The 24,058-nt window shown below is 57.8% G+C and overlaps 14 protein-coding genes across 14 annotated transcripts; 7 read left to right on the top strand and 7 right to left on the bottom strand.

Annotated features, from left to right (window-relative positions):
• Positions 1-538: 538 nt before the first annotated feature.
• On the bottom strand, positions 539-709 carry MICPUCDRAFT_11841 (uncharacterized protein; the record flags this gene model as incomplete). Its single annotated transcript, XM_003054942.1, has 1 exon — positions 539-709. A coding segment is annotated over one exon (171 nt), but the record flags the coding sequence as incomplete, so codon positions are not given.
• Positions 710-1,095: 386 nt separating this feature from the next.
• Positions 1,096-4,067, top strand: MICPUCDRAFT_46251 (uncharacterized protein). Its single transcript, XM_003055477.1, has 2 exons — positions 1,096-1,670; positions 1,918-4,067. Exons 1-2 carry the CDS (start codon positions 1,392-1,394, stop codon positions 3,955-3,957), a joined length of 2,319 nt encoding a protein of 772 aa, XP_003055523.1. The 5' UTR covers positions 1,096-1,391; the 3' UTR covers positions 3,958-4,067.
• Positions 4,068-4,111: 44 nt separating this feature from the next.
• MICPUCDRAFT_13524 (uncharacterized protein) lies at positions 4,112-4,572 on the bottom strand (the record flags this gene model as incomplete). Its single annotated transcript, XM_003054941.1, has 2 exons — positions 4,112-4,220; positions 4,415-4,572. 2 exons carry the CDS (start codon positions 4,570-4,572, stop codon positions 4,112-4,114), a joined length of 267 nt encoding a protein of 88 aa, XP_003054987.1.
• A 204-nt stretch (positions 4,573-4,776) lies between these two features.
• MICPUCDRAFT_24257 (uncharacterized protein) lies at positions 4,777-6,369 on the top strand. Its single transcript, XM_003055476.1, has 2 exons — positions 4,777-4,999; positions 5,167-6,369. The coding sequence occupies exons 1-2, from the start codon at positions 4,806-4,808 to the stop codon at positions 6,311-6,313; spliced, it is 1,341 nt and encodes a 446-aa protein (XP_003055522.1). The 5' UTR covers positions 4,777-4,805; the 3' UTR covers positions 6,314-6,369.
• A 76-nt stretch (positions 6,370-6,445) lies between these two features.
• On the bottom strand, positions 6,446-7,070 carry MICPUCDRAFT_7661 (uncharacterized protein; the record flags this gene model as incomplete). Its single annotated transcript, XM_003054940.1, has 2 exons — positions 6,446-6,838; positions 6,984-7,070. Coding segments are annotated over 2 exons (480 nt in total), but the record flags the coding sequence as incomplete, so codon positions are not given.
• A 351-nt stretch (positions 7,071-7,421) lies between these two features.
• Positions 7,422-9,289, bottom strand: ADG1 (adp-glucose pyrophosphorylase). The gene is made up of 2 exons (XM_003054939.1): positions 9,184-9,289; positions 7,422-9,021 (listed from the first exon to the last, which is right to left on the bottom strand). Exons 1-2 carry the CDS (start codon positions 9,248-9,250, stop codon positions 7,580-7,582), a joined length of 1,509 nt encoding a protein of 502 aa, XP_003054985.1. The 5' UTR covers positions 9,251-9,289; the 3' UTR covers positions 7,422-7,579.
• Positions 9,290-9,651: 362 nt separating this feature from the next.
• MICPUCDRAFT_12807 (uncharacterized protein) lies at positions 9,652-10,701 on the top strand (the record flags this gene model as incomplete). The annotated part of the gene is made up of 1 exon (XM_003055475.1): positions 9,652-10,701. A coding segment is annotated over one exon (1,050 nt), but the record flags the coding sequence as incomplete, so codon positions are not given.
• Positions 10,702-11,882: 1,181 nt separating this feature from the next.
• MICPUCDRAFT_46248 (glycosyltransferase family 4 protein) lies at positions 11,883-14,332 on the bottom strand. The gene is made up of 2 exons (XM_003054938.1): positions 14,233-14,332; positions 11,883-14,115 (listed from the first exon to the last, which is right to left on the bottom strand). The coding sequence occupies exons 1-2, from the start codon at positions 14,244-14,246 to the stop codon at positions 12,621-12,623; spliced, it is 1,509 nt and encodes a 502-aa protein (XP_003054984.1). The 5' UTR covers positions 14,247-14,332; the 3' UTR covers positions 11,883-12,620.
• Positions 14,333-14,564: 232 nt separating this feature from the next.
• MICPUCDRAFT_50259 (uncharacterized protein) lies at positions 14,565-15,117 on the top strand (the record flags this gene model as incomplete). Its single annotated transcript, XM_003055474.1, has 2 exons — positions 14,565-14,597; positions 14,719-15,117. The coding sequence occupies 2 exons, from the start codon at positions 14,565-14,567 to the stop codon at positions 15,115-15,117; spliced, it is 432 nt and encodes a 143-aa protein (XP_003055520.1).
• Positions 15,118-15,205: 88 nt separating this feature from the next.
• Positions 15,206-17,071, bottom strand: MICPUCDRAFT_50258 (uncharacterized protein; the record flags this gene model as incomplete). Its single annotated transcript, XM_003054937.1, has 1 exon — positions 15,206-17,071. The coding sequence occupies one exon, from the start codon at positions 17,069-17,071 to the stop codon at positions 15,206-15,208; it is 1,866 nt and encodes a 621-aa protein (XP_003054983.1).
• Positions 17,072-17,220: 149 nt separating this feature from the next.
• MICPUCDRAFT_50257 (uncharacterized protein) lies at positions 17,221-18,532 on the top strand (the record flags this gene model as incomplete). Its single annotated transcript, XM_003055473.1, has 2 exons — positions 17,221-17,570; positions 17,698-18,532. The coding sequence occupies 2 exons, from the start codon at positions 17,221-17,223 to the stop codon at positions 18,530-18,532; spliced, it is 1,185 nt and encodes a 394-aa protein (XP_003055519.1).
• A 218-nt stretch (positions 18,533-18,750) lies between these two features.
• MICPUCDRAFT_30866 (type II secretory pathway family protein) lies at positions 18,751-20,739 on the top strand (the record flags this gene model as incomplete). Its single annotated transcript, XM_003055472.1, has 1 exon — positions 18,751-20,739. Exon 1 carries the CDS (start codon positions 18,892-18,894, stop codon positions 20,737-20,739), a length of 1,848 nt encoding a protein of 615 aa, XP_003055518.1. The 5' UTR covers positions 18,751-18,891.
• Positions 20,740-20,749: 10 nt separating this feature from the next.
• Positions 20,750-21,863, bottom strand: MICPUCDRAFT_61390 (uncharacterized protein). The gene has a single exon (XM_003054936.1). The coding sequence runs from the start codon at positions 21,833-21,835 to the stop codon at positions 20,855-20,857; it is 981 nt and encodes a 326-aa protein (XP_003054982.1). The 5' UTR covers positions 21,836-21,863; the 3' UTR covers positions 20,750-20,854.
• Positions 21,864-22,614: 751 nt separating this feature from the next.
• Positions 22,615-23,979, top strand: MICPUCDRAFT_12280 (H+-or Na+-translocating f-type, v-type and A-type ATPase superfamily; the record flags this gene model as incomplete). The annotated part of the gene is made up of 4 exons (XM_003055471.1): positions 22,615-22,863; positions 22,916-23,173; positions 23,304-23,419; positions 23,505-23,979. 4 exons carry the CDS (start codon positions 22,615-22,617, stop codon positions 23,977-23,979), a joined length of 1,098 nt encoding a protein of 365 aa, XP_003055517.1.
• Positions 23,980-24,058: the final 79 nt, after the last annotated feature.

Below are 24,058 nucleotides of genomic sequence, written 5' to 3'. Positions count from 1 at the left end.
CGTGTGCGAACGTTTCCTCACATCGTACGTGTAGAGTATGCTAGCGCTATTAGTTCAAGGGCTCGTTCGATTTTTGCGGTGTTCAAGATGCGCGAGCGACTCGACGTGAAAAGCGCCAAGTCAAACACCATCGCGACGACGACGATCCGTTGTTCAGTCCGCCGTGGCGTCATCCCCATCCGCGTCATCTTCACCCTCTTCCTCACCCTCTTCGTCGTTTTCGTTATCCTCCCCGTCACCTTGGGACGCGGCTTCTCCGTCGCCGACTCCGCCCGCCGCGTCCTCCGAGGCTTTGCGCTTCTTCGACGCCGCGTCGGTCTTCTTCGCCGACTTCGCGGCCGCGTCTTTCTTCAAACCTGCGGGATATATGATGCATTAGAGAGTCGGCGCGGTTAACGATCGTTCGCGGAGTTTGGACTGGAAAAATGTAGCGGTCGAAGAACTGGACGAACGAACACGCCTCTTGGGTCGCGGGTGGGCCGTGCGGTTTCGCGAAGTGACGACCGCGCGGATGTTTCTTCGTCTCACCTTCGAACGCCTGCCTGAGAGGTTCGCTGAACTCGCCGAACTCGAGCTCGTCGATCGCCTTGAAGACGTCGTCCACGCTGATGGTCTGCCGTTTGCCGTCGCGGCAGATGTCGTTCGCGGTCGCGGTCAGGTAATGAATGAAGATCTTGGCGCACTCGCTGAAGGCTTGGAGGGCTTCCTTCTGGACGTTCCCGTCCGGGCCCTTGCCGCCCTTGCCGTCGCCTGCGAAGCCCTCGTTCATCAGCTCCGTCAGCTTCTTCTTCACGATCCTCTTGATGTGCGCGCGAGGCAGATCATCCCCGTCGGACGACATCACGAGCGAGCGCCGTGAGTGATGAGAGGCGCACGCGGAAGTGCCTAAGCTCGCCAGCGCTGGACGAGTTGTCTAGATTGTCAGTTAGACCGGCCGCTTGATCGAAAAGATTGACCCGTCGTGACGGTGAAATCGCCTCCGACTTGATCGGAGTTTATCGTTCGACCGATCATCTTGAAAGCGGAAATTTGAATTGAAGAACTCGTCGTTGTTTTTGAACCGAGGGAGTCCGCCGCGCGCGTCACACTCTCTCGCCGCGCCTTTCGCGAGCACGGTCACTTCCGCGAGCGACCGTCGCGCGCGCGCGATTGCACGCGAAAAAGCGGCCGGAAGCCCCCCGCGCGCACGCGACGCAGGGTTGCACGGCACGCGTTCGACGAGGGAAAGAAGTCCCTGAGCCGTTGCGAGCGATCTCGGCGAGAATTCCACGCGCACGACCGCTGTGGGACTCGCGCGGAGGACGTGCGACATACGCGACAGGTCCTGCGATAGATTGATATCGTCACCCACCGGGAGGGCGAAGACGAGCGCGCGCTCCCCCGCCGCGAAGATGGCGACGGCGACGTTCCCTCGCGAAAGAGCGGCCTCGACCGCGCGGATGCTGACTCTGGTTTTAACCGTCGTCCTCGCGTTCGCGCGAGGGGCGAGTGCCCAAATCGCCGACGGTGCCGGAAGATCAGCTGCGATCGTGTATCCCATCGACTACACCGGCGTGTCTGCCTCCCCGACCGTGACGACGACCGTCGTCACGACGGTCGGCTCGTGCACGTGCGACTTGACAGAGGGCGCTTGCGACGCCAACTGCTGCTGCGACACGACCGACTGTTCGGTGCGCGCGTCCACAGTTTCCGTTTCCTTCGAAGTGACTGCGAGAAATCCGCGAAAATGTACCACGCGACGTATTTTAAATCACGAGCACCCGAACGTCGCGGACGACACGTCTGCGCTCGAGTGTCCCGCGTTCGTCCGCCACCGGGTTTGAGAGAAAGAAACGAGAATTTAAACCCCCCTCGAAATCGACATTCGCGTCTTTGGCGTTGACCTTTATCCACCCTCCCCTTCCCTTCACTGAACAGGCTGCTGAGATCGCGCTCTTCTCCGCGCGATTGGACGACACAAGCACTCACGTGTGCCTCGACGAGGGCCCCGCGTCCCCTGCTCTGGACTACTGCATTTCGAGCTCGACCGTGAACTCGGTCAACTTGCCCGCGAGCAGCTCCCTCGCTCAAGTAACAAAGTCTGAGACGGACCGATCGTTCCTGTCGCAACAGATGTGCATTGTACAGGACAACAACGCCGAACTGTCGAAGTACTTCACCGACCCAGGCGTTGCGACGTCTGCCAACCTGGTCGAGTCCAGGACCCTGAACATCGGGCGGGCTTGGCTCCCGGACCCGACCGCCGTCGCCGCGTCGGAAGCTCTCGTGACTGCATTGGACACCAACTCTGCGTACCGCTTCAACGACACCGTCCGTCTGTCGTCTAAGTTGACGTCGCCGGGAGGGGTATGGACCTTGCCCGGTGCTACCTTTACCGGCGAGTGCGACTGGGTGAACGTGGTCGGGTTCGGGATGCGCCTTCCGAACTCCATCACGAAAAACTCCTCGACGTGCGTGGTGCCTATGGACGGTCCCCTCGAAGACATCAAAGATAAGTGTCTGCAAGGCACGCTCAACGCCGCGCTAGTCACCACCTCGCTTCGAATCGCGAACACTAAAGCGAGCTCTCCTTCGGCCATCACGCCTATAATCCAATACGTGAGGACGGAATCTACTGTGGGAGGATTGGTTGCCGATGTGAATGCAGCATCGCAAACTACGGCTTGGGTAGCAGAAGCAGCACTTATTGATACGGGCATTTGCACGAACGCGTTAAAAGAAGCGCACTTCGAAGTCACGAGTGACGCCGCCGGCACGATTACCATGGTTACCGTTGCTGTCACATACGCGGACGCGGTTCCGATTGTCGGCGGCGACGCGCTAACAAGGAGTGCGTCCACGACGAATTACTGGAACACCGAACAGCTGTCATCCTCGCCCATCGGCTTCACCCAGAAATTCAGCGTGACCTGGAAAACCACCGGGGAGAGTCCGATCCCGAAGAGTGGCTCCTCTGGCTACGTGGTCGGCGCCCCCTTGCTCGCTGGTTACCAGGGCACGAGCGGCTCCAAATCCGCGGTGCTTCGCCTGAAAGATGGTCTGCAGCTACCCGCCGCGGGACCGAACGGGGTGTGCAGTGCCAACGCCAAGTCCACCGTGCGCTTCGGCAAGTCGCAGATGAGCTCGTGCGCGATACCGCTCACCAAGGCTGCACTCGCGACTTTCTGCGGAGGAACAGGGACCGCGTACGCAGATGCCTATCTGTACACGTCAACGGCGAATGGTGCTACTCCCGCTGTCCCCAGCGGAGGAGGTAAGGAGACCCCCAACGGTCTCTTAAGTGTCCCTCCGATCACGTCGCAGCTGATGGACGGACTTCTGTGGGGTACTGCTGACGCCACTCTCACCCTCGACACACAAACCGTGATGATCGCCGGGTGGGCCGACGCGGACGCCACCAACATCGCGGACTGGAAGGGTTGCTCCACCACGGACACCACCGACTGCGGGACGGTGTTCACGTCGCTTACGGCGCCGTCCACGTCGATGTCGTGGGATGCGACCACGCTGACGTGCAGCAACGTCGCCGTCGGCTACGACATCACCATCCTCACGCAGAAGGTCGGCACGTTGGACAACCCCCAGTACAAAGTCGCGCGCGTGGCCATCGATTGGATCTACGACGACTGGCAGTGGCAGGATAATAATCAGCTGTACACGGTGACCGACCCCGACGTCACGACTGCTGCAGGTGGCGTCAACGCCGACCAACACTACCGACAAAACTTCCCGCTGAAGTCCTCGGTGCGCTTCGTGGAAGCGGTGCAGGACTCCGCGGTGGGGGTCACTCCCGCGACGCCCTCGGTATTTCCTTCGCTGTCGTCGGATTTCTTCTATCCGTTCCTCAGCGCGGGACCCTCGGGTGGGCGCGCGGGGGCGACCGCTGCTTGGTGTGTGGCAATCGCGGTCGCATTCCTCGTGGCTTGCCTGACTGCGCGCGGCAACGAGTCATACTAGAAGAAGAGAGGAAAACGCGCGGAGAGGAGTATCACCGCTTCGCGTTCGACGAGGTTTCGTGTACATATCTCTAGTTGTTCATATTCTAAATTCATCAGGAATAATCGCACGTGCACGCGCTCGACGATCGTTCACTCTCACGGCGTGCCCGGTATCACTCCTCTTCATCCGGCATCCCCCCAGGCACGAGCAACGCGATGTTGTTGCCGTTCAGGAGGATCTGATCGAGCTTGGTCACACGCTTGCCCTCCGGCGTCATCTCACTGTGGAACGAGGAAGATTCGCGAAAACGGTCAGTCTTCTCGTCTCGTGCCGCGTTTCCTCGAGTGTCGACGGATCGATCGTTCGCTCGCGCGAGCGAGCGGGAAAGATTCGAGATCGAAATTGAAACGATCTTCACGCGGTGGGCGGGCGCGCCAGGGAATGGGAAACGAAAGCGATGAGGCCGGGGACGCACTACTCGATAACATCCTCTAACACCATGTTCACGTAAACGTCAAACCCGCGCAGAGTCCCGACCATCTCCTTCTCTCCCTTCATGATCACCCAGATGCGCGAGCCCACGCAACGATCGACGAGCTCCGAGGGGAGCAGCTGACTAGGGTTCGTCGCCATCGCCTTGGTGGGAAGGGCCATGGCTTAGGACGTGGGTTCGTTCTTACGGAGCTCGAGAGCGAACACGCGACTGTTCGAGTACCGTGACGATCGAACGAACGTGCGAAAGTGCGCGGGCGAGTGCGACGCGGGGAGAGCTCCCGAAAACTTCGTGTCCGTCGTCTGATGAGTTGTCAAATTAATTGCGTCAGTGTCAAGAGCGCCGTGCGGCCTTCGAAGTCCTCGCGAGCATCATGTCCGCCGCACTTCAGCCCGCGGTCGCGGCGCTGCGCGCACGGAGTCATAGAGCCTCCCATCCCCGCCACGTTCGCGCGAGTGCTTCGCGAATCGCGTCTCGGCGCCCCGCGTCAATTTCTTGCGCGGCGACCGCCGGGGACGCCGTCAAGGACAAACGCGTCCCCGTGACCATCCTCACCGGGTTCTTAGGGTGCGTGAAGTCGTCTTCGCCGCGAAAGCAAGAACGACACCTTCGAAGCGATGCGCGCGGTCGCGACGGCGTCGCCGGCGCGCGCGCGAAACCCTAGACCCTCAAATCTTCTTTTTCTTCTCCAACCGTCGTCTCACGCGAATCGAATCCACCGCGCTCTCTCGCAGGTCCGGCAAGACGACGCTGCTCAACCACATATTGCAAGGTGATCACGGCAAGCGCATCGTCGTCATCGAGAACGAGTTCGGCGAGATCGACATCGACAGCGACCTGGTCACGTTCAAAGACAGCGGCGAGGAGGATATAATTCTCCTGAACAACGGATGTCTGTGCTGCACCGTGCGCGGGGACCTCGTGGACATGCTCGGCCGCCTCGTGAAGGACAAAAAGGGCGAGTTCGACCACATCCTCATCGAGACCACGGGTCTGGCTAACCCCGCGCCGATCATCCAGACGTTTTACCTCGAGCCCGAGCTCTTAGATACGCTTCGCCTGGACGGCGTCGTGACGCTCGTGGACGCGAAGCACGCGACGATGCACCTGGACGAGGTGAAGCCGGAGGGCGTCGTCAACGAAGCGCTCGAGCAAGTCGCGTTCGCGGATCGGCTCGTCGTGAACAAGACGGATCTCGTGAACGAGTCCGAGCTCCGGACTATCGAGAACCGCGTCCGCACCATCAACCAGCTCGCGTCCATCCAGAGGGCGGAAAAAGCCAACGTCGACCTGGACTTCGTCCTCGGCGTCGGCGGCTTCGACCTCGATCGCGTGCAGGACGTCGTGGAGGAGCCGAGTCACTCGCACAGTCACGGGCACGAGGATAGTCACGGGCACAGTCACGCGGGCGAGGAAGAGACGTGCGACAAGCCGGATTGCGACGATCCGACGCACTCGCACTCGCACTCGCACTCGCACGGCGGCGACGCGAAGGCGGAGGCTGACGCGGAGTGCGAGGTGTGCGGCGAACACGGTCACAGCCACAGCCATCACACCCACGACGACAGCGTCACGAGCGTGAGCCTGACTATGGACGGCGAGGTCGACCTCGATCTCGTCAATGACTGGCTCGGCATGCTTCTTAACGATCGCTGGCAGGACCTCTTCCGGATGAAAGGCGTCCTCGCCATCGAGGGCTGCGACGACCGGTACGTCTTCCAAGGCGTGCACGCGCTCTTCGAGGGCATGCCGGATCGACTCTGGGAGGACGGCGAGCCTAGAAATTCTAAGCTCGTCTTCATCGGGAAGGAACTCGACCGCGAGGAGCTCAAGGCTGGGTTCGAGGCGTGCAAGGTCGGGGTCAGTGCGGTGAATGCTTGAGCGCGGCTAGTTGTTTTTTTTTCTTTTCTCCTCGAATCAGCAGAGTGTTAAATTCTATCGATTGTTCCCGTCCTCGTCCTCGACCTCGCCGTCGTCGTCCTCGCTACCACCCAGCTCCTCCATCCACTCGTCGTCGTCGTCGTCGTCGTCGTACGGGTTGCTAATCGTGTCCTCGACAGCGGCTAACTCCTCCGAGGTGAACTGCCTTCCGTCGCGTTCCTCGCGCAACTCGTCGAGAAGCGCGGATACTTTCTGACCGCGCTCGAACGAGTCATCGTACACAAACCTGATTTCAGGAGTGAGGCGAAGCGACACTTTCTTTCCGATGTTCCTCCTGACGTACCCCTCCATCTTTTTCAAGCCGTTGATGGCGTTCTTCTTCCCTCTCTCGTCGCCGAGGATGGAGACGAAAACTTTCACGACCTGGAGATCGTTGGATACCTCGACGTCGGCCACGGTCGCCATGACCGAGATGACGTTATCCACACCCATGCGCTCTTCCGGTGATATCATGTTGCGCAAGTTCTGCGGAGGACAATACGCGTTGGGGAGGGACTCGCCGCGTCAGCGTCGAGAATTTCGTGCGACGTCTTAGCGCGTTTTGTGGCAAAAGGGTTAGGGTTTCCACGCGTGGGGACGACTGCGCGACGGCGGGCGAGACGTGACTCACCTTGTCCGTTTGTAACATGTTCGATATCTCTCTGCGCATCTGTTGCTGAACCTTGGCCACGCGTCTCGGATTAGCCATGCAGGTGACAAGCAGGGGCGAGCCAAACGCGGTCGAAGTCGATCTCTGAGGCGCCGACTGCGTTGTTCGTCCACGAAGCGGAGCGGCGAGAGAGGGGCAAGACCCGAAACCAGCGCACGCTCGCGGCGTCTGCGCCATCCGACAGTCACGACGGGCGCCGTCACTTCGTCGAACCGCACCGCACACCGCCACGGCGGAGGAGAAGGCGCACGACATCGCGCCGGAGTAGTGAAGGCGACAGCGTCATCCGACTGAGTTTCGTGGAGTTTCAAACAAAAGTACGAAGTACGGAAGTACCTCAGTTGCGCAGTACAAAGGTGCTTCCGGAGACTGTGGATCCTGGACGAGTGCGAAGAGCAACTTACAGTACACGTACCGTACAAATCAAATGCGTTCTTAAATCCCAGCTAGGCGTTAACTACGGCGCAGGACTTAATATTATCGGGGCGTCGTCCCCCGAGTCTCTTTCTATGTTGTGACGAGCTAAAACTTTCATCGGCGAAGCAAGAGCGTTTCGCTTAAATGATGGTACCGTTGGGGATGTAGGAATCCTTCACGATGACGATGATGCCATCCTTGATGATGTAACCCTTCTCCTCCTCGTTCGCCTCCTGCACATTGTCCTTGTTGATGAGCTGGCAGTCCATGCCGATGCGCGCGTTTTTGTCCACGATGGCGCGGCGGATCACCGTGCCCGCACCGATGCCGATCGGGGTGCAGTCCGGGAGATCCTCGCACTCGTGCGTCTCCTCGTAGTAGTCCGCACCCATGATCATAGAGTCCTCGATGACGCAACCCTCTGAGATGCTCGTGCGCAAGCCGATCATGGAGTTGCTGATGGTGGACTTCTTGATGAAGCAGCCGTCGCCAATTGTGGACCTGGAGACTTGGACGTCGAGCAGCTTGCTCGGGGGCAAGAAGCGGGACTGGGTGTAGATGGGGGAGCCGCTCTCGTAGAAAGAGAACTTGGGCGCATCCGGGTCGTTGCATTGGAGGTTCGCGTTGTAGAACGCCTCGATGGTCCCGATATCCTCCCAGTACCCTTTGTACAAGAACGCTTGCACGTGCTTGCCCAGCTCGTTAGCCTTCGGGATGATCTCGCCGCCGAAGTCGTGGCAGTCGGGGAACTTCTCGGTGAGGAGTTCATCCATGGCGGACGCCTTGAACACGTAGATGCCCATGGACGCGATGTACGGCATCTCCTTCGCGAGTTTCTTGTCAAGGCCAAGGATGGTGGTGTCGACCGCCATCGCCTCGAGCTCCTTGCCCTTCGGCTTCTCCGCGAAATCGATGATGCGCCCGGAGTCGTCGATCTTCATGAGACCGAAAGCCTCCGCGCGCGCGGCATCCATGGGGACGGCGGACACGGTGATGTCCGCTCCTGTTTTGCGGTGCTCCAGGATGAAGGGTTTGTAGTCCATGCGGTAGAGGTGATCGCCGGAGAGGATGATGTACTCTTCGCACTTGGACTCGTTGAAGAGCCACATGTACTGGCGCACCGCGTCCGCGGTGCCTTGGAACCAAACCTTGCTCTTCGGGGACTGCTGCGCGGCGAGAACCTCGACAAAACCCTGGCGGAGGCCGGAGCCGACGTTGCTGTTGTACGCCTGGGAGAGGTGGCGGTTGAGCGACGCGGAGTTGAACTGCGTGAGGCAGTACATCTTGTTAATATCAGAGTTGATGCAGTTCGAGACCGGGATGTCGATGAGGCGGTAGTTCGCGCCGAGGGGGACCGCGGGCTTCGCGCGCTTCTTCGTGAGCGGGTAGAGGCGCGTGCCCGCGCCACCGCCGAGGATGATCGCGAGGACGTTGTCCGTGCTGTCATCGACGACCTTGCCCGCCGTCGTCGTGGTCGTGGTGGTCTCGGTCGCGACAGCCTTCGTGGTGCGAGCGACCTTCGCGGAAGCGCGAGCCTTGCGCGCGGTGAAGACGGCCTTGCCGCGGACGGCCTGGCGGGAGCCTGCGAGAGGAAGACGGTCACAGACGTCACAATCGGTCAGGAACGCTCTCACGAGTTCGAGGCGGTCGCGGCGTCCGCTCGGGGGCGATCTCCGGGACAGCTGGCGCGCGATGCGAATCTGAAAAAAAAAAAACGACGCTTCGACGACGCCGGAGATCGCACCGATCTTCGCGGGGACGGCGCCGGAGGCGAGGGTGGACGCGTTCGCGCGCATGGTGACAGCGTGCATCTTCGACGAAGTGCTCGAACACGTGTGGCGAAGGTCGCGCGGTCGTGTGTGACGGACGTCCGCCGTGACGGCGTCGTACAGCTCGTCTATCTTTCCAGGATAAGCTCACGAGCGAGTCAGCGCCAGCGCCGAACCGCGAAGCCGCGAACCTGACAGCGCGTAAAACGAGAGGCCCGGGGGCGCTCCGAACTGAAAACACATACAGTACGGGAACGGAACGTACACGTACACGTCTATAGCTACGTTAATAGACACGTGTACAGTCCACGTACTAAGGTGCACTAGCTCTAGGGCTACTGTACGTGTACACGTACTACGTGCGCTTTCTCGCTTTTTTTTGACACTTGTCGCTTGTTCCGCTGAAAAACGGTCCGCGGCACAGAGACGCGCACTCCGGGCGGATGCCCGCTGCCGCGGAGGATGAACGCGTGCGCGTTTTTGCGCGCATCCGCCCCCCGCAGGCTTCAACCTTGACCGCCGCCGCGACGACGAAGCGCGACGACCGTCGCGTGACCGTGTCTAACCCTACCGCGGCGATCTCGTCTCGGCGGGAATTTCGCGTTGACAAAGTTTTCGACGCCACCGCGACGAACGAGGACGTGTATCTCGGCGTCGGCGCGCCCATCCTCGATGCCGTCCTGGCGGGTTGTCACGGCAGCATCCTTGCGTACGGTCAGTCCGGCTCGGGAAAAACGTATTCTATGTTAAACGACGACGGAGACGTCGCCGCCGCGGGGATCGTTCCGCGAGCTGCGGTCGATCTCTTTAAGCGGGTTCGCTTCGACCAGGCGTACGTCTATGACATCGCCATTTCGATGGTGCAAATATATAACGAGACGGCGATCGACCTCCTCACGAACTCGGGAGCATCCTTGAAGGCGACACAAAGGAAGGACGGAGCTGGCGGGTTCGAGCTCGCCGACTGTGAATGGCGGCATTGCCGCGACGCCGTCGACCTCCTTGGGAACTTTCGTCGTGGACGAACAAACCTGATATACGCGGAGACGAAGATGAATCGTCACTCGTCGCGATCCCACTGCGTACTGCTTGTCCGGGTCAATCGCGTCTCGCGCGCGGCGTCGTCGTCGACTGACGAATCCACCGGTTGCAAACTCTACACGCAGTTGCAAGGTCTGTTGACCATTGTCGACATGGCTGGCAGCGAGCGCGCGAAGAAATCGCAGTCGCAAGGCGTCAGGTTCAACGAGGCCACGCACATTAACGGCAGCCTGCTGACTTTCGGAAACGTAGTGCATGCGCTGGCCGAAAAACAGATGCACGTTCCATTTCGCGACAGTATGCTCACCAAGCTTCTCGAATCGTCCCTTTCCGGGCGAAGTCGCACGGCGTTGATCGTCTGCGTCGCGCCAGAAACGGAACATGCCCACGAGAGCATCACATCTTTGGAGTTGGCGGCGCGTTGCATGCGCGTTGAATCGAGACCGATTGTTTACTCCGCTGATGTTGAAGTCGATCCTTCGGTCTTCATCAGAGGCCTGGAGGAAGCGTCGGGGACCACGGCGTTGCACCGCTTGAACGAAACGCATCAGCTTCTCTCCAAATGCGCACAGTCCGAACGTGCGGCGACGGATGCCGAGAAAGCGCGGCTGAACGAGCTTCTAAACAAGGAAATGCAAGCACGTGTGGCCGCGGAGGAGTCGCTCCGGGCCGTGGAGAAGTCGCTCCAGGCCGTGAAGGAGTCGCTCCGTCTTGAACAAGTAAAAGTTACGAAAATGGAAGAAGAACATCACGAAGCGCTAAGCCGAGTGCGAACGAGCGAGGATCACGCGTCTAAGAAGCGGAACGACGAACTGCGGGAACTTATACTGCGCGAGAGGGCGGATCACGCGGCCGAGGAAGCGCGTCTGCGCGAGGTGAATAAGCACGAAGAACAAAAGCACGCAGCTGAGACGGCGTCGTTGCACGAAGCGAAAAAAAGCGCGGAGGCTCGTGTTCACGAAACCATCGAACGCGAAAGGACGGAACGCGCGACTATGGAAATCAAATACCGGGAGCTGGTCGACCGCGCTAAAACAGAACGCACTATCGAGAAGGCACAATGTGTCCGCACGCTCCGCGAAAACTTGGTCCGCGAAAAATCAGAGTGTGCCGCGACGGTGAAACGTCTGAGCGAGCTGCTTCAGAAGCAAGAAGCAGAATTCGCGATGGAGTCAAATGAGCTACGAGAGCACATCAGTAATGAACGCGCGGAGCACGCCGCGTCCGAGAATGCACTCAAAAGTAAGGTGGACAATTTGGAATCCTCACTCGCATCGGCGCTCGCGGAGCTCGCAGGTGAAAGAGACGTCTGTTGCAAATTACAAAACGAGCTTGCGCACGCCGTCGAAAGCGCAACGAAAGCTGAAAATCGCGCCATTATGCAAGGCGTGGCGATTGACGCGCTTCAATTAGAGATTACCACCGAACGCGAAGCCGCGCAAAGTGCTACTCGGAACGCGGCGAAAGAACTAGACGAAGAACGCGCCAACACGAGGGCGCTCGAGGTGAAGATCGTCGCCGAGCGAGCTGAACGAGATACAGAGAGAGCAAAAATCATCGCTGATCACGCACGTCGCGTGAGGTCGTTAGAAGCTGAGGCGTCAGCAGCGAAGTCTGAAAACGAAAAGCATGCCGCAGTGAGAGACGCCATGCGGCAAGAGCTTCACATCCTTAGGTCAACGTGGCGAAATGATTTGGCAAGTATTCAACGCGAAACTGCGGTGGTCGCGCTCGAAGCGGAGAGAGCAGCACATCTTAAGTTAGCCGCGGGGGTGGCATTGACGAAGTTGGGCAGGAACGGAAAGTTATACTCTCGAATGGTCAAGTATGACGACGTCAATGACGAACTGATCTGGTTCCCTCTTGGTCCTGCTCGCCGGATGTCGATCGCCGGCGCATACTTGAAGTTTGCACCGGACGCGTCAAGTTTCGTCATCAAAGGAAAAGAGCGCGACTTCAGCGTTGAAGTGAATGGGGACACCGCGGTGAAGCTGTGGGGGCGGACGCTCCATAACCGACTGTCGGCCGGTCGACAACGTCGTAAGACGGCGGGGAAACATCACCCAACATTCAAGGAATTCCACTCCTTGAATTTGAACGGCAACAAGTCCTCTCCCTTGCCGGTTGATCTGTTCGCGCCGTCGAGCCCTGCTTCTGCCGCCGCTGCTGCCGCACAAAAAGCCAAGGATGCAACAGAGCGAGAGTGCCTTGTCGTGACTCCCGCCGCTTTCGCTCGCACGACTTCGAGTAAGGGCGATGTTTCACGGTCGTTGTTTAATGAAATGGTCGATGACAAGGGTGATGTCTTGGTGGTAGATGCAGAGTCTAACTTCTAGCTGACCTTCGTACAAATGTATGTACTGTAAATGTTTCACCGCTGATCCTCCTTGCGATCCGCGATTCCGCCTTGCCACAGATCGGGCTCCCAACACGCGAAATCTGCATCATCAGGGGTAAGAAGCGTACCCGCCCCGCCGCCGGCCAAGCACCGCATCGCCTCGGAAGCGGTGAACATGTTATGGCAACTCGCCGCAAACCAGTCCGAGAGCGTCTCAAACAGTTTTTGCCTCAACGACAGCTTCTTCTTAGCGTCCGGTTCAGCCGCGTCCAAGAAACGCTCGGTAGCCGCCTGCCAAGTCAAGCGATGGAGATCATCCGGCGATATCGGTTCCGGTTCGCCGTGCAAAACTTCGCGTACGCACTCCGCGAACTCGTCGGAATTCGCGTACGTGCGGCAGTTCGCAAATGTTGAAAAGAACTCGTTCGAAGGGTGGCGCGCGCACACAACAAACTTGCCCATCGCGAGTGCTTCTGCCGTAGTAGTCGCCACTACGTCGGACAGCGAAGGGTTGATGAAAAATTTGTACCCCACGGTCGTCTCCGAAGCGTGGTCGGCCTGACCGTGGAAAGTCAGCGCTAACCTTTCGCGCTCGGACGCCGCTTTTACTTCCTGGAAATCGTCGCCGTTGCCGAAAACGTCCATGACGAGCTTATCTTTCTGCGCGGCGGTTTCATTATATTCCTTCACTCGGTCGAGCAGTTCGAGGTAGCCTTTCGCCCAAACAACCTTTCCAATAAAATATCCGCCTTTCGTAAAACTGCTGTTGCTGCTGCTCTCTTCACCTCGCCGGGACCTCTCCTCGGCGGCAAGTGCGATTTTACGACCAACCTCGATGAAGTGCGGCGAGACGCCGTGTACATTCACGGTGACGGATCTCGCGAAATCTTGCACCGCGTCGGACAGTTTGATGACTTTATGACAGTGCGCTCGAGTCACGGTGCGATTCACGCCCCTGAGCAAGGCCTCTTTGCGTTCGCCATCTTTTTCACGACGCGCGTATTCGAGGTAGTTCGTGTGGATGATGCCGACGACGTGCCTGAACTTATCCGACCAACGCATGCCGTGGTGGAACCATGTCAGATGTTCCGGCTCCTCCAGTATCGCCACGTCCGCGTCTTCGTCCGGCACGCACTCGGTGACATCCCCCACGGGAACGATGCTACCCTTGTCGATCGCGTACCTGCCGGGGTAAAAGCGAATATCAAACGACGGGTCGAAGTCCACCCGTCCAGAGAGCCATCCCCGGACGTGTTCCTTCTGCTGCTCAGGGTTTTCGAATATCGCGTTCGGGTGCACGAGCTTCTGGTCACAGAGCGGCAGCCACGGAACCACGAGCGTGACGCGGCAAGACGTCTCCCCGCGGTGAGCCAAGTAGGCTGCTCTGAGCAGCGGGTTAACGCTGGTTCCAGTCATCCAGGGCAGGCTGGCGGTCGTGACGATGCAGAAATGCCGGCCAGGCTCGCGCAACGTCGCATGCGAGGTCGTGGCCTCCGCAGCTAGGTCTTCGCTGGATGCTCGAAGCAGTCTGCGCGCGGGAAAGTCGTGAAAGTTGTCAGGTCGAAGGGCGAGAGATGCGAAGGGCGAGAGATGCGAAGGGCGAGAGATTCGAAGCCAACGCCATCGCTGCAGCACACACACACACCTTGGGAACCGCATCGTTGTACGCGCTATATGCAAAGGGACGCCAACGTCGATAATCCGCGAGTCGTTTTCCTCCGCGAGTGCGCACTTGCTGACGCGCGTCAAGCGCAAGCACGCAGTAAAGCGGAAGGGGGTGACGAGGACGATTTTGACGCGAAGTTGCAGTTGCACTTGCACACTGCTGGGCGCCCTCAACGATTTCTATTCGGGCGACTGATTTCTGAAGGCCACTCAAACGCCGCGCAGTCGAGGTAACGCTCCCCCGCTCACTCTCCAGGGTTTCGGAGGTGTTTGAAGCGTCGCCGAGCTGTTGTGCACCTTGAAAGTTCTGTAATGGCCGCGGACGCGAACAACGTCGTAGCCGAGGTGCGAAGCAGAGGACAATTTATCTCAACGAACGAAATGTCCGCGACGCTCGGCGTCTTGCTTACCACGGGGGCGCGAACGAAGCGGAGCCGCTGACACGTCTACTTTCCTACTTTCGCAGGACGAGAACTGGCGGTTGCGCATAGCCAAGGAGACGCACTCTCAGCGACACTTTGAGTCAGAGTGGGGCTTCCTTCTCCCGGATCCCGCGAGCAAAGCGACGAAGGTTTCCGTGGAGGGGAATAAGTGCAAGTACTTCGACCATCAAGGCGGTCTTCACTGGACGGTGCGAGAGCTGAGGGTGCCGGCGGCCAATGGCGATCCATCCGAGCCAGAAGAGTCCGTGGACCCTCACTCCGCTGCCGGCGTAGCGAAGGCCACGCACGAGACGCTGATGAGCTCTATCCCATCGAACACCGCGTTCATTTCGACGTACAGGCAGATCGGGCAACGCAAGTCGTTGGAGATGTTCGGCGTGAGCGAGTATGGAAACAAAGCGACGGACGCGACTAGGTTCTGATGAACATCGTTCGTCTCGGGCTCTAGGCCCCGTGTAATATCTAGTCTATGTGCTGCTCCTATTTAGTGCTCGTACTTGAGAGACCTTCTCACGAGAGATTCTGCCACTCATGCGTGATCCACTTCGTTACCTCCGCGGCCAGGGCTTGCTGTTCCATGCTCGCGCCGCGAGTTCGATCGGGATGATATTTCATCATCGCGCGCCGGTACGCCGCGGTCAAGGACTTCTTATTCCTTCCAACTCCCTCCACGGGTATGCCACACCGCTGCAAGAAGACCCTGAGGTCCGCGTTCTTGCCCCACGTCGCAACTTGTCGGACCGCACGTTGCTTCGCGCTCGCCTGCGCAGACTCATCAGCCTGTCGTTTGGACTCATCCTTTCGCAACTCAGCTAGCTTACGTCGCTGTCGCACGGCGATCTCCTCCTCTGCCGCGCGTTTCTTTCTCTTTACCAACCAAGCCTCTCTTCCACTCTCTCGTCTAGTCGTTATTGCCGTCGCCAAATCCTTTTTCTCAACGCAACCTCGGATGTCCACTCCCATTGCCGTCGCGAGCTGCTTAAGCTCACTCACTGGAATCGTGCTCAAGTCAGGCGTTCTTTCGACAGTTTCCCATGCTTCAACTTCTGCCTGAAAATCAGACGCCTTTGTCTCGTCTCGGCGCGTTTGCGCTGCCGCTCGACGTCCTCGTTCCAGCAGTTGCAGTGCAGTGTCAAGCTCCTCGCGTGCGCGTTGATATTTTGCACGAAGTACTACGATCGCACCACGTATATCGTTATATTCGTTCATAGCGAGATGCATTTCAGCCGCGGCATTGTTAACGCGCATGTTGTGCTCTTTGAGGGACGAAGAATCAGTGTCGCCGTTAAATCTCGAAGGCACTTCCAAGGTGACGCGTTGATATTCGATTTGCTTCGAACGAACCGCGGTGAAGAGCTCGTCGCACTTGTCTTGCGCCGCGCACAAATCGATCCACGCCTTCTGCAGAGTCGCGCGCGTCGCGGATACCTCCGGTGTGTCATCTGGATGCGAAGGAGGCGGCGTTGGAGGTTTCGGTTGCACGTTATCCGCGGTGAAATGCTGCGCAGATTGAGACCCAGTAGTTGGACCCGCGCCATGTGCACTCCCGTATCCTCGCTGTTGCTGAGCGCGCGCGTTGCGTTGTGCGTCGCGCTCTGTCTGCTGCGGCTTGTATCTAGCGTTCGCCGTTCCATGCGAACTATCGCCACCGCCGCCCGATTCTTGCCCACCATAAAACGCGTTTCTCTTCGTGCTCTTGCGACCGCGAGCGCTTTTAGCTTTTGAAGTGAACTGCACTTTGACCTCTTCTTCTTCTTCATCAGAAGATAAAAGTTCGCAAGGATCATCTGCGGTACCTTTCCTATCGTCTCTCTGTCGCTTAACGGCACGACGTGGAGCTGTATGGCCTCCCTCTCGTCCTGCACGCGCATCGGCGCGCCCTTCACGCCGTGTTCCTTCCGGGGAAACTGGTGGGGCGGTGCGATCCGAGGGTGGCGGTGCCGCCTCTACCACATCGTCGTCACTTGACTCGTCGAGTAATTCTATGAAGTCGTCTGCTCCCGTGTGGCCGGCCTTGTCCGATTCACCCTTCGTTAGAATGTATCCATACTTCGGCACAGATTGTGAAGAATACAGATACAGAACCTCGCCAGGCTTCAAATAGCCCACGTAGTTCGCCTTCAGCATCTTGAGAACTCCGAACCTATCTTTCACGAAGACTTCGTTCTTAGCCTTCAGCTCTACGGCGAGCATCGGAGAATACGTCAGCTTACATTCCAGCTGATTTGCGGAAACTTTGTTGTCCAGGATGCCCAGATCCTTGCTTCGGCCAACGACGGTGCCCTCGGACTCGGACAGTGGTATTGGACGGAGGCCCTTTCCTTCGACGGGCCGAAGAAAGTAGGTCGCCTTCACGTTCGGATCTGTAGATGACATTATAGCCGACGGCACGGCAGTGGTGGCATCATCGCTGGCTGGCTACTCGAGCAGCGCTGCCGCGTTGGGCACGCGGTAATGACGGAGGCACGATGGGTGTAGCCCTACATCTGATTGCGAAAACGTGACTTTTTTAACAGCCAGGCCTGATGAGCGGATCACCAGAAGTTAGCAGCAGAGTGCTGCTGCTCCCCAGAAGCGAAGTGCGACTCCAACGAGCGATTCTTCTCGGCTTCCTGGAGGGCATGGGGGATGAGAGAAGGCACCGGCGCGAAACGAGCCGAGATACATCGCCTCGGCATCGATCGCGCTCGGGGGATGATGAGAGAGGGCACCGACGCGAGACGAGCCGAGACACGTCGCCTCGGCATTCGAGAGACGGGAACGGATCGAGGTCGCAGAGACGGGACGGATCACCGTACAGGGGTCGCAGGTTTCCGAGTTCTCCGCGTCACCGCGGGAGGCATCGGTCGAGGTCCCGCTCGAGGGATCGGAAGAGGTGCGTATCGAGTCACAAGCGAAAAAGCTGAATCCCTCACGTCCTGCTGTATCGTCCGCATTGTCATACTAACCACTCTTCTCATCCATCTCCTCACGTGGATCAGACGACGTCGGCATAGCCGCAGTGGCTCAGAATCGGATGATCTTGGTGGCTACGTTCCGCGGATTCGTCGTCCGAGCAAACACGGAATAACGCAACCGAGCAGCGCACCAGGTGCCTCTGATGCCGCCCTAAACCTGGTGGACCCCGCCGAACGTCAGCGACAGGCGCAGCAGTGGATTCTTCAACAACAAGCCGGAAGCCTCGCCAGGGTGCAAGAAGCGAGCACCGTCGCCCTCGGGGGTCCCAGAAAAAATAGGGAGATCTTCGTGGGCAACATTGATGCCGTCGTCACAAAGCAGGCTTTAACTGCATTATTCGATGACGCGCTCGCGGTCGCTTTTCCAAACGCGACTAGTGGTGACGCGAAACCAGTCGTGAATATCCAGCTCGGCGATCAGGCAACATATGGGTTTGTCGAGCTTTTGTCCGAAGAATTGGCGACCGCCGCCATAGCGGGGCTTAACGGCTTGGTTTTCTGCGGTCGACCGTTAACAATCGCCCGCCCAACCGGTTGGGTCGATCCCGCCGCGGCTGCGACGATCACGGCTCGTGCGGCGGCGGAAAGAGGAGAAGAGCATTCAACAATAGTCTGTCTGTCAAATATAGTAACGGAGTCAGACTTAGCCGATGAGGAGGCATACGCTGAACTCCTCGCCGACGTGAGGACGGAATGCGCAAAGTGCGGGGAGGTCAAAGATATTCGCATACCTCGCGGTGGTCCTGTTGGTTCCGTATTCGTGAAGATGGGAGACGAGAGTGGCGCGAACAAGGTTCAAACTGAAATGGCCGGCCGTCGGTTCGATGGACGTGCGGTTGTTGTTTCGCGTGTTTCCAGTTCTGCGTTTGATAGTATCTAGGCTAGTTTATTCAATATTAGATGGTGAACGCGAGCCGAGGCGGAAGTTGCAGGAGGAAAAGTGACTCTCCCCACAAAACCTGCGCGTGAGGCCGCCGCGCCGCCTCGATGTTCGTCGAAAACTACACACTAAGTGTACATACGAGTGCGTGTACACGTACTTGTCTACCTTCGTATGAACTCTTCACTTTTAGGTCCTTCCGCGCTCACTTCGGAGGGCACGTCCACAGCACCTCCGTCACGGTGCCGTCGGGCAGCCACCGGGCTATAGCCCGTTTCCATCCTCCCGATCGAGGACGTTCGAACTGCGCACACGAGCGCGTCCTGATCGCGAGATCGCGCGATCGCGTCGAATAAAAAATGGGGGACGACGGCGAACAGCCGACGACGATCGTCGCGGAAGACAAACTGGCTTCGAACTTGACGCTGGACATCCTGCAGATCGTGAAGCTGAGCCAGAACCAACACGGTCTGCGTCACGATGACCACGGTCGTTACAGGCAGTACTGCACTCGCCGTCTCGCCCGCGTGTACAAGTCCCTGAAGTTCACCCACGGTCGAGGGAAGTATCAAAAGAAAACACTAGATGCAGCCATGGTGAAGGACGAGAGGCACCTTTTGATTCCTCTCATGACTGCCGAGCGCGCTTGGAGCTACGCGATGGAGCTGAAGCGTGACGCGGGCAACGAGCCGCGTAAACGAGCGCACATGCTCAAGCGACTGAAGAAAGCGACAGTGCACGCTGCGGAACTCGTGAGCTTGTGCAACCAAGTCGGAAGCGCGCGAACCGCTCTCGAGGCTGAAGCCTATTCGTCCTACATATTTGGCAGCTACCTCACGGAGCAAGAGCGGGACTGGGATCGAGCGCTTGCTAAATTCATGCGAGCGCGGAAGGCGTACGAGCAGCTGGCGAGAGTCGGAGGACCGGATCAAGCGGAGATTTGTCGCGAACGCCTGGAAGAGCTCGAACCAAGTTTAAGATACTGCACGTATAAGCGTGGCAGTGGAAGCACTGGTGCCAGTGATGCTCCTGGATCCATGGACGACGCCGACATGGCAGCTCTCAAAGGAGAAGGCGGGGTAGACGAAGAGATCTTCAAAGCCGTTCTTGCTGAAGAGGACGGGCGAGCGACGGTCACCCCAACGGCAATGGTGTGGCGCGGGCGCGAAATCCCGGTGCGGAACCGAGAAGCTCGCGCGTGTATTGCAAATGCGGTGAGCCAGCTCTCTAAAATTGAGTCTCCGCTGACGATGTCAGCCGAACGGGGTCTGGCAATATACGACAAATCGTTTCTTTTCTACAACGACGCCCGTCAGCACCTTCGCGACGACTTAGCGTCCGCGAGTTCGTCTCAGGGCGGCGGCGGATCTGAGTCGACTGGTAGGTTGGCGGAGATTAAGCTCGCAGATCGAGCGCTCGCGGTGTTGCTTTCCGAGAAAACGATCGAGCGAAACAAATTTCTCGTCGCGTCGGTTACTGCGAAGCTCACCGGCGAGATCAAAGTCGAGAAAGGTGAAAAGGCGGCGAAGCCTGAAGACCTCGTCCACTTGTTCAACACACTCTTGCAAAACTACGAAGAGCTTGCGGAAAGTGGACCTGAGGTGATGCGTGGCGTCGAGGGTGCGGAAGGTCTCGAGGAAGAAATCCAGCTTGACTGCATCCTAAACCAGACTCTTCTCAAAGCCCAGCGCGCAGCCGCTTTGGCGAAGGTTCACCTGGGCGCGGGGAGCCACGTCGAGGCTGCGGTGTTGTATGCGCGAGCGGCTGAACACGCTGCTCGAGTGCAAGACCGCGCGGCAGCGGCATCAGAGATGAACGCGGTTGCGAGTAAAGTTCAAATGGAAGCGCGTAGAGCTCGGTGTATGACGCTGGCGGATGGAATGACCGTGCAGGTTGCCCAGCAGAAAGCACTCCGCACAGGGCTTTCCACCGTCTCCCTGGAAGAAATCCCGGCTTCAACCTCGGGAAGTGGCGTGGAGGCGCAATATCTTGTCGACCATCTCGATCAGTACAAATCGGCGGTATTGGGTAAAGGAGCTAACAAGGTTCATATCTTGCCCATGCCTCCCCGTATGAACTCTGTCGGGGTTCGTCCGATCATGTTGGATGTCGCGGGAGACGAGATCTCGTATCCATCGCTCGAGGGGCGTGTGAAGGTGCAGAAAACTTCCGCCCTGAGGAACCTTTTCACTTTCGGGAAGCGATAAAAGCAAACGTCATAGATGTAGCTCGGTTGAATCGCATTTACTTCAGAGAGACACACTATGCGTTCGCGAACAACACTTGCCTTCTCATGCACGCGCAAGCGACGCCAGCGGGGTCCTAAGGCACGCCCTGACTGACGCACACGCCACAGGTGGTATTTTCCACTCCGGTGCTTATGCTATTACACACCGCACACACCCACTCGTTCGGCTTTGACGTGTTGCACCGGAAACAATTCTTCTTGGAGGCGTAGTTCGTAGAAGTGCATCCGACGCACATCCAGTCTCCCGGTTTCGCGTTGGGAGCCTGCGGCTTCGCCGCTTGCGCGACCGCGACCCGCGCTTTTTGCGCTTGCAACTCGGTGATCTTCTCCGCGGACGCCGGTGCTCCACAGCCCCGGCAATCCATGCGATTTTTCCAGTTGTGTTCGTTGCACGTAGCGCAAAGCCAGTCACCTTCCTGGAAGAAAGGCGGTGGCTTGTTGTTTATTCCCTTGGATCTGTTATCCAGCATCTCGACGTCTTTCGCGACTTCAGGGTTCGCCTTCAACCACAAGTCGAGAGCTTCGAGTTGTTGCTCTGGCGTCAGCGTGACTTCCCACTTACGTGGCTTGCGAGTGTATTCCGTCTCGCTGCTGTCGCTTTCGCTATAGGACGGACTGCGTCTTTCATCCACCCTCCGACTGATTTCGATTTCTCGGTTCGCTTGCTGCTGCTGCTGCCTTCCTGCAGCGGGGACGCTTTCTCTTCTGTCGTAATTCCTTCGATCGTTCAATTGCATCTGCTCGTCTCTCCATGACCTCTCCGGCAGCAGTCTCTCCGGTTCCCGTGCGCCGCGGCGGTCGATGTAATCGTCCCGACCACCACCTCGATCCCGCGACGCCATTCTATGGCCGCCGTAGTCTTCGCGACCCCCGCGATCGAACCCAACATCACGATCCCTTGAGTTCCCTCGACGGCCATCATGTTGATAGTGCTGGTGACGCTGGCGGTCGCTACCGCGTCCTTCCCAACTCCCCCGCGCATCCGGCGGGCCTGCTCCTCGACTGTCTCTGTTATCCCACCCCGTATCGCGACGGTGAAACCCGCGATCCCCCATCGAACGCGCGGGCGCACGTCAACCACCGAGCGCCCTTCTTTTTGCCTGATGAAGAAGAAGCACCCGGGAGGCCTGGCGGTGTGTGGAAAAAAGCCAGGCTCTTCAGCCCGGCCGACAGAAGTTCTGTTAGGGGTGTCGCTCCGAGAACTTCAGTTCCACCGCCAGCCCGCCACAGCCGAATAAAAATTCCGCGAAAAAATAGCGGAAAATCAAAATCCTTCTTCGTAACAACTTACTCGTAACGCCAGCCATCTCGAGAGAGGGAGGCTCTGCCACATCGGAAAACCACGCGTGAGAGTACCGCATCGCGCGTCGCGTCGTCGATGAGCTCGACGTTCTGGCTCGTGTCGCTAGCCCTCGACGGTGGCTCAAGGGACCGGACGTGGAGCGTCCTGCAAGACAAGACCACGCACGGTTGGGTTGCTTTCTTTTGTTGTTGATTTCACGAGACGTTGGTTGTTCCCGCAAATGCCTCTCGGAGTCTGCGACGCGTCGAGTGCGTTGCTGTTTTCTCGTGATTCGGATACGCCTGCGCGTACTGTATCATACCGCCTGCGTCCGCGTTCGCGTCCTGAAGACTGCTCGAGCGTGCTTGTGGGAAAGTCACCCAGATCTTTTTCTCGTTTGTTACGACGCCTGAGCTTTCTCACGTCGACTCTACTCACCAAAGACGATCTGAGTGTGAACTTCAAGGTGATTCAGACCGCACCCGTCTACCTCGTCTCAAACGAATATATCGTGTGCTCGAGAAATCGCGATAATGAGATAGACTCCGGCGCATGTTTGTTCTCCGGACCTCGGTGAACGAACGAACATCCGTCAACGGGAATCAAAACGATAAACCTGACAGACTCTGTGCTCGTCGGTCCACGCAGTTCAACGTGCCGGAGCTTCGCGTGGGAGCTTTCGACGATCTCATCGAGCTCGGCGACACCATCTCAGAAGTGGTGTCACCGCTCCTGGATGCGGTCGCCCGTAGGATACAGAAGCAATTCGTAGAGCTTCACTCGTCGGATGGGATGGACGAGGTGAGTATCAGCCAAACGCCAAAGTGAGAAACGACGAGACATTTTTTTCAAGCAGGAACTCACTGTTGATGGGATTCCTCCCGATCAATTCTTGACGAGTTTTGAATGGGATGGAGCGAAAAATCCCACGCACAGACCGATCAAAAAAATCGTTCAAGAGTTGCGAGAAAACGTCGCGACCATAGACGAAGAGTTGAAAGTGAAAACCAGCGAATACGCAGCTGCCAAGGCTCAGCTCAGCGGAATTTCAAGGAAGACCGGTTGGAGCTTAGCGACGAGAGACCTCGGAGATATAGTTCAGGAATCGGACGTGAGTTTCTTTTGCTGCTCCACGTCCTCACACTCACACTTACTACGCCCATATATTTACTTTCGACGCCGGATAACGTTGGTACGTGCAAGAGCGTTCACAAGAACTCTCTGTCTCCCGCAACTTGCAGATAATAGAAACGGATAATCTTGTGACGTTGTTTGTCGCGGTGCCGATTTTCAGTAAAAAGGACTGGTTAAAAAGCTACGAAACGCTCGCGCACTTCGTTGTTCCGCGCTCGTCGAAGTAAGTTTGTTCTGCTTCTTCAATAAAATGCATCAAGAAATTGATTATGGTAAACCGCGTCGTTCAAGATATGCTTGTATATCAGGCTGATAAAAGAAGACGAAGAATACGCCCTATATACCGTCACACTGTTTCACCGCGTCGTCGATGCTTTTAAATCTGCTGCCCACGAGAAGTCGTTTCAAGTTCGCGAGTTTCACTACAACGCCGAGACGATCCAATCGGAGGCAAGTGAAAGAAACGACAGAGTCAGAGAAGTTGAAGAACGAAGCGCTGCTTTGGATTCTCTCTGTAGAGCTTGTTACCGAAATGTGATAAGTGACTGGATTCATGTCTGCGCCATACGCATCTTTGTTGAGAGCGTTTTGCGATATGGATTACCCCCGAACTTTCTCGCTTGTATCATAAAACCACACAAGAAATCAGAAATAAAATTAAGATGGATTTTACAAGATTGGTTGGGTCATGGCGCTTTATTGAATTGGGACATCTTCCCGGAAGATGAAAAAAGAAACATGGAAAGATCGTATCCTTACGTTTCATTTGCGCTAATACTGTGAGTCGCAATCAACTTCTATTCCGATTGTCATAACTGAGTGCGAAACGGTGAGTTGAAATTCGCCTCAAAACATATCGTGC

This window comes from Micromonas pusilla (genome assembly GCF_000151265.4).
Source record: "Micromonas pusilla CCMP1545 genomic scaffold MICPUCscaffold_1, whole genome shotgun sequence".
Lineage (NCBI taxonomy): Eukaryota > Viridiplantae > Chlorophyta > Mamiellophyceae > Mamiellales > Mamiellaceae > Micromonas > Micromonas pusilla.
Note: the sequence above shows the minus strand (reverse complement) of the source record. Positions and strands in the feature narration are given on the sequence as shown.